The sequence below is a fragment of the Leptonotus elevatus genome, chromosome 9 (genome assembly GCF_054856555.1).
Source record: "Leptonotus elevatus isolate MCC_2025b chromosome 9, RoL_Lele_1.0, whole genome shotgun sequence".
NCBI classification, from domain to species: Eukaryota; Metazoa; Chordata; class Actinopteri; order Syngnathiformes; family Syngnathidae; genus Leptonotus; species Leptonotus elevatus.
Genome location: NC_141247.1, coordinates 25,671,119 through 25,683,694, shown reverse-complemented (window position 1 = coordinate 25,683,694; position 12,576 = coordinate 25,671,119). Strand labels below are relative to the sequence as shown.

General features: G+C 43.0%; 2 protein-coding genes across 2 annotated transcripts; one reads left to right on the top strand and one right to left on the bottom strand.

Annotated features, from left to right (window-relative positions):
• The first annotated feature begins 215 nt into the window (after positions 1–215).
• Positions 216–9,371, top strand: cyc1 (cytochrome c-1). Its single transcript, XM_086084250.1, has 7 exons — positions 216–360; positions 1,500–1,690; positions 2,134–2,260; positions 2,372–2,529; positions 3,079–3,239; positions 5,354–5,454; positions 5,546–9,371. Exons 1-7 carry the CDS (start codon positions 280–282, stop codon positions 5,648–5,650), a joined length of 924 nt encoding a protein of 307 aa, XP_085940376.1. The 5' UTR covers positions 216–279; the 3' UTR covers positions 5,651–9,371.
• Positions 5,706–12,498, bottom strand: pigu (phosphatidylinositol glycan anchor biosynthesis, class U). The gene is made up of 12 exons (XM_086084246.1): positions 12,336–12,498; positions 11,018–11,082; positions 10,863–10,922; positions 10,460–10,522; positions 10,265–10,374; positions 8,909–9,009; positions 8,732–8,829; positions 8,456–8,610; positions 8,007–8,150; positions 7,794–7,918; positions 7,573–7,715; positions 5,706–7,453 (listed from the first exon to the last, which is right to left on the bottom strand). Exons 1-12 carry the CDS (start codon positions 12,463–12,465, stop codon positions 7,340–7,342), a joined length of 1,308 nt encoding a protein of 435 aa, XP_085940372.1. The 5' UTR covers positions 12,466–12,498; the 3' UTR covers positions 5,706–7,339.
• Positions 12,499–12,576: the final 78 nt, after the last annotated feature.

The window sequence follows — 12,576 nt, the reverse complement described above, 5'->3', positions numbered from 1 at the left end:
CAATCAAACTAGAATTGAGGGATGAGAGTGCTGAGAAAGCTTATTTCTTGGCGCCTCACCTTCGTTTTGTAACGTGTTACAAAGCACGATTTTTTTTGTAAAGCTCAACGCTACTTCCTGTATTAGGCTGTTACTGTGAGCTTCAAAATGAAACTCATCGCGCCTAAATCTCACTTATATTTTTTATTGTGAATGCTCAAACCGGAAACGCCGAAAGGCACCGCCAGTGAAATCTTGGCGTCAAACGAGAGGGCGCAGTAGTAGTGCAAGAGAGGAAAGATGGCGGCGTTACGTGTCGCGGTGCTTTCGGGTAGCGGGAGAACCCTCCTGCGCACCCAGAAAACCATCACGACGCCAAAGGTACATAGCCGGAAGGTTAGACATTGGCCATGCGACGCTTTTAGCACAAAATGGCGTTAACTGCCGCACGGGTACGGATGCCCTAGCTATGAGCTAATGCTAACGCGGATTCCAGTCGGCAGGTTGAGACAAGGTCACCTACGCGTTCTGCCGTCTCATACACACTTCAGTCTTGTATTGTTTTAGGTGAATACAATTAAAAGCATCGACAAACCTCTAAAGAACGCCGTCACTAACTTTTGAGTTAAATGACATCACGTAGTAAAGCCAGAAACGGGAGCAATGTGTCAATATCAACCCAGTTGGGCTTTATTATTCCACGTTTGGCCATACCGGAAGCACATTAAAGTGTTTATCTAACTGGTGTTGACATGTGTTTGAAACCCCGACTATCAAGCAACGTTAAACTTGCCAAACATTCACCGTTTATTATAGCGCTGAGCTAACCGGTTAATGGGTGCTCACCGGGTTAGCATCTAAAGGACCGAGTGGACTTCCGGTTAACCTGTCACAGACCGAGTGGACTTCCGCTTATCCGTCTCGCGCTTCCACGTCCGCCTCAGGTCTTTATTTTTTATTTTTGTAGGTTTGCGTGTAAACGGATTTAGATCGAGACCAGCATCATTAGTCCGATCTTTTAAGGACTATCCCAGCGACTTAAGTATAAATGTAAAAAAAAAGTTATGACTCTTAAAGCAGTGAAAATGCACCAATTTCTGTCCAACGTCATCATGTAAAGAAAATATTGGTCAAGATATATTTGGTGGGACTTTTTTTCCCCTTTAATCGTTCAATCATTTCGTGATCATTATCCTTCTTGCACTTCTCCGAAAAAACACGTCAAATAGTCCAACAGAGAGAAAATCTAATTTGGTCAAACTGCTTAATGAAGTACACTTACATATAGCGCTTTATCTACACCGAATACAGCGGTTCCCCCGCCTCGCAAAATTCAGACAAGGAAAGAAATCTTTGTTCTTCATTGTAATGTGTTAATGCCAAAGTGAATCTGTAAAAAAAAAATTCAAGTCTGAAAATGGCAAATTTTGGCTGATTCCACTAAGTTGTCATCAGCGACTGTGCGTTTGTAACTGAGCCATTAGTAGCTAAGTTCATATATGCGATTGTTTTGCTCGCAGGCCAAAATGTCCTTCACCAGCCTTCCTCGCGGCCAGAAGGTGGCGCTGACCACGCTGGGCGTGGTGGGCGCGGGCGCCGCCGGCTTGGCCCTGGCCCTGCACCAGTCCGTCAAAGCCTCGGACCTGGAGCTCCACCCGCCCAATTACCCCTGGAGCCACGGCGGGCTGCTGTCGTCCCTGGACCACGCCAGGTTAGACAAAAGTTAAAATGCGGATGGCAAATAGTTTGTTGATCTTAATTCATTCATATTACATATTGTGTTGTATGACATACATATTCTATATAATTCATTCGTATCATTCAATTCATATTACTTACTTGAATATTGCTAAGACAAATGAATGAAATAACATTGATTCTGATGTTGTTTATTTTGGAATTCTTCAAGGGTAGTTAGTCATCATTAACCAATTACTGAATCAAAAAACTACAAAATCTTAGTAGAACTTAGATCCTCAGTCAATTTTGCCGGTCAGTCATGCGCCAGCGGCGGGACCATTCGTTCGTCATTATTTGTCTAAATGAATGCAACAAATCTTCCAGAGCCCAGTATAAGAATATGGATCTTTTTATATGTGAAATGGGACTCTTTATTTGTGGATTGCCATCATGTGTGTGTGTGTGTGTTTGCAGTGTTCGACGCGGCTACCAGGTGTACAAGCAGGTGTGCTCGGCGTGCCACAGCATGGAGTACCTGGCCTTCCGTAACCTGGTGGGAGTGTCGCACACCGAGGAGGAAGTCAAGGTCATCGCCGAGGAGGTGAGCTCCTTAATCAAAATGCTAATCGTATCACAACAATCAAATCATATTTTTAGAATGGACGTCTGTGGTTCGAGTGCCGGCCATTTTACAACTTGTCCTTGCCCTCAGGTTGAGGTGGTAGACGGTCCAGACGAGACGGGCGAGATGTTCACCCGGCCCGGCAAGCCGTCCGACTATTTCCCCAAGCCCTACGGCAACCCGGAGGCGGCCCGCGCCGCCAACAACGGCGCTCTGCCGCCCGACCTCAGCTACATCGTCAGCGCCAGGTACGCAAAATCAAGCCTTCGCTATTCCCACTCATCACTCCTCCCATTTCACTTCACACGGTCATCAAGTACAATTTAAGTACCATATTTTCACGACTATAGAGGGCGCACTTTAAAGTCTTACATTTTCTCAAAAATCGACAGTGCGCCTAATAGTGAGGTGCGCCTTGTGTGTGGACCAATGTCCAAAATCTGACTGTGTGAGAGAACTTCCCGCACACATTGCTTATATACAAGAAAGGCGGACCCGACTGAGGACAGACATGAGAGCACGGAAGAGTCCATTTGGTGGGCAGTTCTCCAGCCCCTCCTCTCCCTGTCTTAAGAGTTGTTCAACAATCAGGCTTTAAAATAAATCCTACAAAGTTCTAGTGTTGGCGTTAATATAAAAAAAAAAAAATGGATGCCAATATTTTCCTTTTCGTGGGAATGAATTATCGGCTCCAAATATCGCTTATTGGCCTCCTTGACGACTAATAATGGTATCGGTCCTGAAAAGAACTGCGTTGCGCGCCTGTCAAAATAATGTTCTTTTGCTCCTCGTCCCAGGCACGGCGGCGAGGACTACGTGTTCAGCCTGCTGACGGGCTACTGCGAGCCCCCCGCCGGGGTGGAGGTCAGGGAGGGTCTCTACTACAACCCCTACTTCCCCGGACAGGCCATCGGCATGGCGCCGCCCATCTACAACGAGATTCTGGAGTACGACGACGGTAAGTTGGCAAACACTGCTGCGAGAACGGGGCTTTCAAAAATAAAGTCAGCAAATGAGGAATGCACAACTTGGCTTAGAACCAAATGATATGAGGAAACGTTGCACTTTTTCTTCAAAACAACAAAAGCCAAAACAAGGAAAAAAATTCAATATGAATGGTACACAAGACATGAGAGATTCCGTAGGCATGAGCCGATTATCGTGGTGTGGAAATGTCAAGGCTTCAATAACCGCTAAGGCTACGTTGATGCCCCCAAAAATCGGATTTGTTGATAATTCTCTTTAAAAAATAAGTTAATTTTTTATTTCATTCTTAAAAAAAATAGAAAATGAAAGAGGACAGAAAGAAGTGAAACTTAATGGTATCTGCCTCCGGGAAAAAAAAATACAATTAAATAAATGAAATAAAAGTGAAAAAACAACAATAGTAATAAGAGTCAACACAAAATAAATAACATTAAGCAGTCAAGATGCTATAATGGTAGCAAAATGATTCAAGAGCAAGACCTTGTACGATATATGTTTTTCTAGTAGTTGAGCTTTTATACATTAAAAAAAAAAATATATATATATAGGAATGGACTGAGATGATTTAGTTTTATAATCCAGATTGTTCCACAAACTGACACCTTGAGTTGAAATTTGTTTTCTTCTGTATTTAGGTTTGGAAAAAATATCTATTCCTCTTCATTTGTACTCGCGTTCCCTTTTTTTGAATTTGATTTGCATGTTAATTGGTAACATTTCGTGATGAGCTTGATCATTATTTTAAGGTTGTTAAACTCCATCAATTCATTGAGTTTTTAGTTGTATAAATATTGGATTAGTGTCGTTCCGATACCGTTTTTTGGCCCCCGATACCGATTCCGGTAGCCAGTTTTGCAGTATCGTCCGATTCCGATACCTGGGTTGTTGTTTTTTTTTTTGGTTCAGAGCATTCAAGGGCCAATAGGATATCCTAGCTCGGCATGCAGTGAACACGTCACACATCAGTGAATGTTGTGCTCAAGTAAAACAAGACGCTGCATCCAAAGTCCTATATTAGCGTCGGAAATAATATATCGGCATGTTACTTGTTAGTACTTGCCGATGCCGATACCACTTTATTTTATGCAGTATCGGGGCCTCAGCGGATACCGGTATTGGTATCGGAACAATACTAATTAGTGTGGTCTCACATCCAAGAACAACAGAAATGGAACGTTTCTGTGGAAGAAAAATGGTTTCCGTGTAGGTTTGGCAGGTGCACACCCACACTTCAATGCAATAGGTCAGGTATGGAACAATCAATGAATTAATATAACAATAACAACGCATTCTTGTCCAATGATTCTGTAACCAACCTTGTGTAAATCTATCGATTTGACATGTTCTGTATGCGCTTTCCGTGTTAAATGTTCATCAATAATAATAACTCAAAACTTTTATTTTATTTTATTAGCCCTTTTCTATTTCTATACCTTGCACAGTCAGTGTTGCTTCAACATCCATATTTCTACAACTGAAAATCATAAATCGGGTATGTTTATAGACAGTCTGTTGGCGTTGAACCACTTCAACATAATATTCTTATTTCTATTACTTGTAATACATTTCCCGGCATAAAATAAAGTGGTGTCGTCTGCAAACAAAATACATTTGAATACATTTGAAATAGTTGTAATATTTTATGGAACAAATGCGATTTCTAATGTGAACAGTACGCGTCCGTGATGTGACACGCATATGCAACAAGCTCGACGTTAAGCGACGTGCATCTAAAAAGGACAAACGACGTACGAGGTTGCATTTGGAGGAGAGAAAGAAAACAATTGGAATTGAGCTGCAGTGTGAACATGCTAAAATACTGGCTGTCAATGCTAATGAGGGGATGTCTAAGCGGGCGGGGCACAATATGATTGGCTGCGAGCAGAGTTGAGTAAACGAGAGAGGAGGTAAATTCAATGCTACAAATGGTAAGATTGCAACCCTCTATATTCGATGTATCATTCATATGTAGTGCATACATTAAATGAGGCAAATGTGGTACATTTGTTGGAGAGCGCAGCCAACGCGCAAATAATGCACGATAGCGTTCCAAACATCAAATATGACATCTCCATGTTTCAACAGGGACCCCCGCCACCATGAGCCAGGTGGCCAAAGACGTGTGCACCTTCCTGAGGTGGGCGGCGGAGCCCGAGCACGACCAGCGCAAGCGCATGGGACTCAAGGTCACACACACACACACACAAATGTGCATGTCACGTTCAAGAAAATTGGCAATTTGCAATATTGGTCTCTTTTTCTTTTTTTTGGGCGCAGCTGTTGATGGGCTCAGCCATCCTGGTGCCGCTCCTGTACTACATGAAACGACACAGGTGGGCCGTACTCAAGAGCAGGAAGATTGCCTACAGGCCGCCCAAATAAGGGCGTACTAGGAGCAGGATGACACACACAAACACACGCCTCTGTGACAAATACACATCTTTCCATCGTGTTTATTACACAAACAAACAAAATGGGTAACAAACTGGCTGCTGTGTGTCAACATTTGATGGAAATATTTTCGTTTGTTAAATACTCGACAACCATGTGAGGATCTGTTTTACTGTACAAAATAAATTATATCCAGAAAAAAACCCTTTGTTCAACAAAACATTCTCCGTGTAAACAACACTTAAGTTAGAAAAGTTCTTTCTTGTGTGTAAGCCCCCAAAATTAACATCATTTCAAACATTCAATATACTTTCCATAGGTTGTCATGTATGAGCTCTCAGAAAGGAGCATTAGTGCCACACGCTGTGAAAAGAAAACAATTGCTAATGAGTATAGTTTTTTTTTATGTCAGAAATGTACAACTTAAAAAAATACAATAAAATACTCAGCGATATCTCAGCAAATAAGGCAGTGTGGAAAAGCGCATGAATTCCAGCGGGACCTGCCGATATGCAAAATCCACACAAACCGCTCCAGTTGCCACTTAGCAAATCATCCAAATTTAGCAATTGGAGTCCGCATGGAGCAAAAAAACGTCATGTGATTTTTGTGTTTACCTTACAAGAGAACAGAGAATGCCTGCCTTTCGTCGGTTTTGCCATCGTTTTCTCAAATGTTTTGCATGCAGCAGGTAGAGATTTGTTTCAATTCTCATATTGTCACCTTCTTAAAAAGAATTGAAAGTTTTTTTTGTGTTTTCTGAAAAATCTGGAAAAAATGACTTAGGCCAGGGGTGGCCACGTTGGGTCCTCAAGAGCCCCCATCCAGCCTGTTTTACATGTTTCTCTCCACTAACACACCTTAGCATTCGACCCCATCCAAACTAGGGACGCACAATAATATCACTCGCCGATAATTATTGGCAATTATCGACCAATTTGACCATCATACAAATTTAGCATACAAATAGCATTATCGTGCATACCTTATCCAAACTAATTTGCTAAACATAAAAATTGTTCTGTACATAAAAAAATTGCATCATTGCCGCCACATCGGCCAAGTTCACAAACTCAACACTTTCTTGTTGAGCGGAACTGTCAGGCAAACGATTCCTAAAAGTTGAACTGAGTATCGGGTTTTTCTAACTCTTGATGGTGGTTGTCGTCTTTTTGACTAGATTCACTTCAACATGGTTCCTTAGCAACAAGACGATCAACAAACTAGTACCGCTTTGGCCTGAGCCCGTTTTTCAATGAATAATTGAAGATCGCTTTTATACAAAGTACAAAACAATGATTGGCTGAATTTCGTGATGGTCGGTGTCGACCGTTCCTCGCCCGATTTGTATGTCTGTAGAATGACTTCCACTCTTTTGACTTGGACCGCGGAAAAAGAGAACTTCAACCATCTTAATATTTGAGAATTGAGACGCACATGTAATTACAAAAACACAAAACCTCCGTTTGGCTTAAAGATTCCTTAGTAACGTAACCCCCCCAATAATCATTTAACTTCCTCATCTGTGATTCACATTGGTAAATAAAGTCAAGAAAAAAAGAGTCACCCATTCCCAGAGCCCCCCAAGAAGGCTGAGGATCCGAAAGAATGTCTCGTCACGTCAGGACTCGGGTCCTTCTCCATCCTGCAAAGTTTCTCTGTGCCCCCTTCTTCAAGGTTTTATTTGAGCACCAGCGTGGCCTCGGAGCCGTCTTTCCTCTTTGGGTAGAGTCCGTGGACCAGGTGGTGCTCGCGCCTCAGGAAGGCGTAGAAGTAGTCACACATCAGCAGGATCTGAATGTGCCAGAGGAAAATATCAGCGGGAGAAGAGCCGACGACCAAAGCATTTTCGCCATCAGATGTCAGGCACTACTTGAAGGACCAAATCCTCTATAAAGTAAAGCATGTTTGACCTGAGCCAGGTTGAAGATCAGCGTGGTGGCATAGTAGAAGTTAGCGTTGGCGCTGCCCGCGTAAATCCACAAGTGCCACAAGACCGGAAACAGAGCCGAACATGTCAGCAGCACGCAGGACACCAGAGAGACGTTGCGGAGGACTACAAATGACAAAACACGACAACTTGATTTCCATCCGGACAGCGCCACCCCTGGGACGACGTTCCTGCCCGACTCACATCTGCTGAGGTGACTCCAGACGGGAAGGAAGGCCATGTAGAGGGAGACGTCCCCCACCGTGGGGTACGACTTGAAGATGGCCATGATGGCAAGCTGCATGAAGATCAGGAACACCGGATGCTCCCTGAAACACACAAACGCCGTTTGGACGCACCAATTTGGCTTCTTCTTTTTCCCCCTCCCCCCCTCCTCGGCGTGAGAGGACGACTCACTTGAGCTTGATGGACAGAGGGACGGTGTAGATGAAGATGTTGATCTGGAAGACGCAGAGGAAGAAGAGGCGGAAGTGCTCGAACATCTCGGCGAAGAAGTACCAGAAGAGGCCGATGTTGGGCGTCAAGTCGGGAACCGAGAGGCTGAGGACAAAAGCGGCAGGGTTCGGAACGTTTTCATCTTCGATTTTGCGCGTGCCATTTCACATGACCGTGGGCTTTAAGAAGGAGCCCTGAGGGACGCCACTTCCACAACTACATCACTTCAAATGGCAACATACACTTAAGTTCAACATAGATTTCAGTATTCAAAAGCTTCGCTGTTAGCACACCTCACTTGACCTCCTTTCAACGAACCGATACCCAACCCTACTTTTGACAAGACAATAGTGGTCCTCCCTTGCTGTGTCGGCAATAAGTTAGCGGAGGTTTCTTTTAAGTGCACTCACATGAAGCCGTAGACGGCAGGCAGGAAGTCCCACGAGCCCAGCAGGAAGAAGGAAAGGCCCACCATGACGAAGAGGCTTCCCAGGTACATGAAGGCGTACTGGGCCACGAACCACCAGAAGCTCAGCCGACACGCGTTGATGGGGATAAACTGGCGCTGTGCGCGCGCGCACGCACAAACAGTCACGTCATGATTTTTGCCCAACCGGGCTCCCGACTCGATGAGCAATTTTCTTCTCACATATTCAGATTTTTTTCTGATCTTGTGCCTTGCTTACCTGCATGAGGTAGAGCAGAGCGGCGGCGCACAGCGTGAGCGGGTAGATGCTCTGGTACGTGGCCAAGGCCAAGAAAATGGCGCTCAGCAACACATTTCCTGTCCACAAAACAAACGAGTGACGCCGAGCGGCTTCCCAGCGGAGGTCAGCGCGCCAAATTGCAATCGGCCGGCTCACCTTTCACCGTGGACAGGATGAAGAGCGACACCACCGCGTTGTTCAGGCCACACGTGGACTTGGCTACGCAGGACAGCACGGTGAACGGGTTCAGAAGGTAGCTGCGGGACCGGACCACATGTGACATCCCGGAGGTCAAAAGACGCCTTTTTCTTTGGCTTCTTTGACAAATGCAGCGGGAGCCGCTCTTTTTTTCTTCTTCATTGTTTTTAAAAAAGTTGACCAAGTTTCAAGAAACGGGTGCGGCCACAATCAAGCAAAGGCTTACACTCACTACTAACCTAGTTTGGGACTTCTCTTTTATAGTTTTTTTCAATATATTTCCCCCCCCCCCTTTTTTTTTTTAAATAAGTTCTTTTGGCGTAAGTTAAATTTTTGCAAAAAAGTATTTTGAAATTCTCAAATGATTGTTTGACCGTTCTTCTAAACCACAGATACCAAAATAAAGTACATTTAAAATGAACCCTGAAATGTCAAGTATATCAAGTGACCCAAAAGACATTTTTGCAAGAATTTTAGTTTTATAAACATAAGATATAGTTTCAGTTAGTTTTTGTTTCTCCTCCATTTACATTTTATTTTGTGAACAAAAATGTTTTTTTTCCAGTTTATTTTATTGGTTTTTGTTAACTATAATAGCAAAAATTGACAAAATTGAATAAAATGCTCTAAAATGGCTGACGATATGCAGAACTCTGTTTCCAGCAAGGTTATTTTTGTTTGCGAAAACATAACGAAAAAAACAAATTCAAATCAAATTTAAAAAAATTTTTTTAAACTAACAAACTACATTTTATGTTTAGAAAACAAACTATAATCATAGCGAACATGTCCTTCGTTTTAGGTAATTAATTTAATACCTGAGCCTTTAGGAATGATTTTAAATATATTTATTTCAATATTAACTGGAATGAAGACGTTTGAAAGTGTCCCCCAGAAGTGACGTCATCGAGCAGCAGCCAATAGAAAAGAGGACGTCGCCCCGAGGCCACAATTTTGACTTTTGGCTCCAATGGCTCAGCTCGCCTGCTTTTTCATTTAACTCAGCCGAAATGAAACGCTAGGTAAGAAATCTTACTTTTTTAAAATTTTACAACAGTGTTTGTTAAATATTACGCACAAGTAATACAATTTTTTTAAACGAATACTGAACTAAAAGTAAGCTTTTTTTTTTTGTTTAAACTAAAACTTATACAAACTAACAGAAGCACCCTAAAAACGAATTAAAACAAACAAAATTTAAAAAACAAAAGTCAAAAAGAAATAAAAACTAAGTAAAATGCAAATTCCCAAACTATAATAACCCTGATTTCCAAGTTTGTGGCCAAGTGCGTTTGTCTTTGTCTTGGTACTCACAACATGGCCACCTTGAGGGGGACGTAGTGCATCTCTTTGGGGCTTCGGACCAGCTCGTGACAGTCGGCGGGGTAGCGATCGGCTTCCAGGGCAAATTTCTGCTTGCGGAACTGGAAAGACGATTGGCAGGCGTCGCTGCTTATCGATTGGTCCGTGACAATTATTGATGATGACCCCCGAGTTTGCCTTCCTCACCACTTGTTTGTTGTAGTCCCGCACGGCGTAGTAGAGGGCCACCGCCACCATGACGTCGGCCAACTGGAGAGACACCGGGAAGCTCTTTTAGTTTTCACCTCGTGGACGGACGGACGGACGGACGGACGCGCTAGGCCACTTTCAAGGTGTTTATGGTCAGCTTTTCTAATATTGGTCTTATTTTAACCTGAACAAATTGTAGAGGATTTGCAGTCGTCCTTGTTTAACCTCTGCAACCTTTTTGTTTTAACATGCTAGTCTTGTTTTAACATGCCCTTCTTTCAAATGATTGAAGGTAGTTTTGTATAAATCTGCACACCATTTAAGAGATTGACAGAACCTCATTTTGGGTCTTGTCAACTGCAACCGTTTTAACAATAAGCGCACATGACACAATGCTTACCATGAATGTCACCTCTGCGTAGTCCACCAGGAAGTGGAAGACGTAGATGATGAGAGGCGTCTAAAGACAGAAAAAGACATTTATCCATAAACGTTGTCATGATGATCAGAAGCGCACATGTAATGGCGTGTGCGTGTGCGTGTTTAATCCCTCACCTCGTGAAACACGTCTCCCGCATATGGCGACACTCCCAAGTCCAGTAGAGCCAAACCTTCAACCACTAAAACAACAAACAAACAGGAGGATTATTTATTGGTCTTTCATAGGTGAACCTTCAGGCCTTGTTGGATTTTACAACTCCTAACGACAATGTTCAATCTGTAAAATAAAAAAAACGGTTTGCTTCTTTTACTGCATAAAGTTGTTAACACCAGTTCTTGTCCAGAATATGAAATATCCATTCAGGTATAGAGCGTAAAGGGTTAAAACCTCATGTACTGCTTTCTTTTTAATTTGATTATGAACGTATGAATATTGTGTTTGTGGAATATGATAAAGTAGAAAAAAATAGCCAACAGGGGTTTGGGGATCATTTTGTCGACTGAAAATGACGTCCCAGGGCTGAGCGGGCTCAACATGCGAACGTCACATGACCAAAGCCAGAAAACAGGTGAGCCGTGGCGGATGGTCGTTACCTGAGCCCGCCCGGCCTTGTGATGTCATTTTCAGTCGACCGTCGCAGCAAGTGGCAAAATGGCCGCCCCTCCCTCCTCCATTCGTGTTCCGAATATCGCTTTTGAACTATCGGGGGCGCATTTAATACATTACATTGTAAAACTTTTTGCTTTTTGCCTTGGCTTCCCCTTTAATATGTGTGATGCTACACCGACAAACACAATTAGGGGTGCAAAACATATCATTTTCAGTTTTATTATTATTATTATTTTTTGATTAGCAGTCAATCAATTTGTCATTCCTTTATTCAGAAACAGGACATTCAGCTTACCAGTAGCGAAAATGCACAAACATGAAGATAAACGGACTGATTTCATGACAACAAAGAGAAGATTTACTCTTGAGCAGTTGAAAATGAAAGGATTTTGATTAATTGATAGTCGAGGGTTGATTGAGATGTTGTATCTCTAAACAGAACAACAATATAGATTAACAACTAAAAACATGCGAAACTTTGGTAATACTATACAGCTCCAGTTACATTGTGGCAGTGTACCTAATCTTGTGTCCATTAAGTATTGAATGGAGGAAGTGGAACATCCGGGCATTAGTGACGTCGGCGATGAAAAATGAAAGTTGCACACATTTTCCGGTTGAAAGCAATAAAACACAGTAACATTCAAAACACCAAAGTACGAATAATGTTTTTCGTGTATTAGCTCGCTTCTGATGCAAATAAGAAGCCAATTAAAACGTGGCTTTGTGAGCAAAGTGCTTTACAAAGCAGGACACTGGAACGATGCTTCACACGTACAACGAAGCCCCCTAAAGAAACCCCCGAGTGGCGGTCAAGCTCACCTCTTTTCCATGCGGTTAACGGGGACGTCACCTCCACCCTCTCGGCAATCAAATGTGCCAAAGTGGACCTAAAAAGAGCTGCACGGATAGTGACGGCCACGATCAGCAGGAGTGTCAGTGGAGCCGCCATCTTGGCAATTTCCCTCGACGCGCGGTGCACGCTGGGAAATGAAGTCCTTGGCAGCAATCAAGTGACATCATAAACGACCAAGTATAGCTAGTTTTTAGATTAAGTTATGAA

Excerpts from the sequence above, each read along its gene's own strand:
- cyc1 (XM_086084250.1), top strand. The coding sequence starts at position 280 with ATGGCGGCGTTACGTGTCGCGGTGCTTTCGGGTAGCGGGAGAACCCTC. Across the intron at positions 1,691-2,133 it reads TCGTCCCTGGACCACGCCAG|TGTTCGACGCGGCTACCAGG; the intron begins GTTAGACAAAAG and ends GTGTGTTTGCAG. Across the intron at positions 3,240-5,353 it reads GATTCTGGAGTACGACGACG|GGACCCCCGCCACCATGAGC; the intron begins GTAAGTTGGCAA and ends ATGTTTCAACAG.
- pigu (XM_086084246.1), bottom strand. The coding sequence starts at position 12,465 with ATGGCGGCTCCACTGACACTCCTGCTGATCGTGGCCGTCACTATCCGT. Across the intron at positions 8,611-8,731 it reads CTCTGCTCTACCTCATGCAG|CGCCAGTTTATCCCCATCAA; the intron begins GTAAGCAAGGCA and ends GCGCGCGCACAG. Across the intron at positions 7,919-8,006 it reads CCTCTGTCCATCAAGCTCAA|GGAGCATCCGGTGTTCCTGA; the intron begins GTGAGTCGTCCT and ends TGTGTGTTTCAG.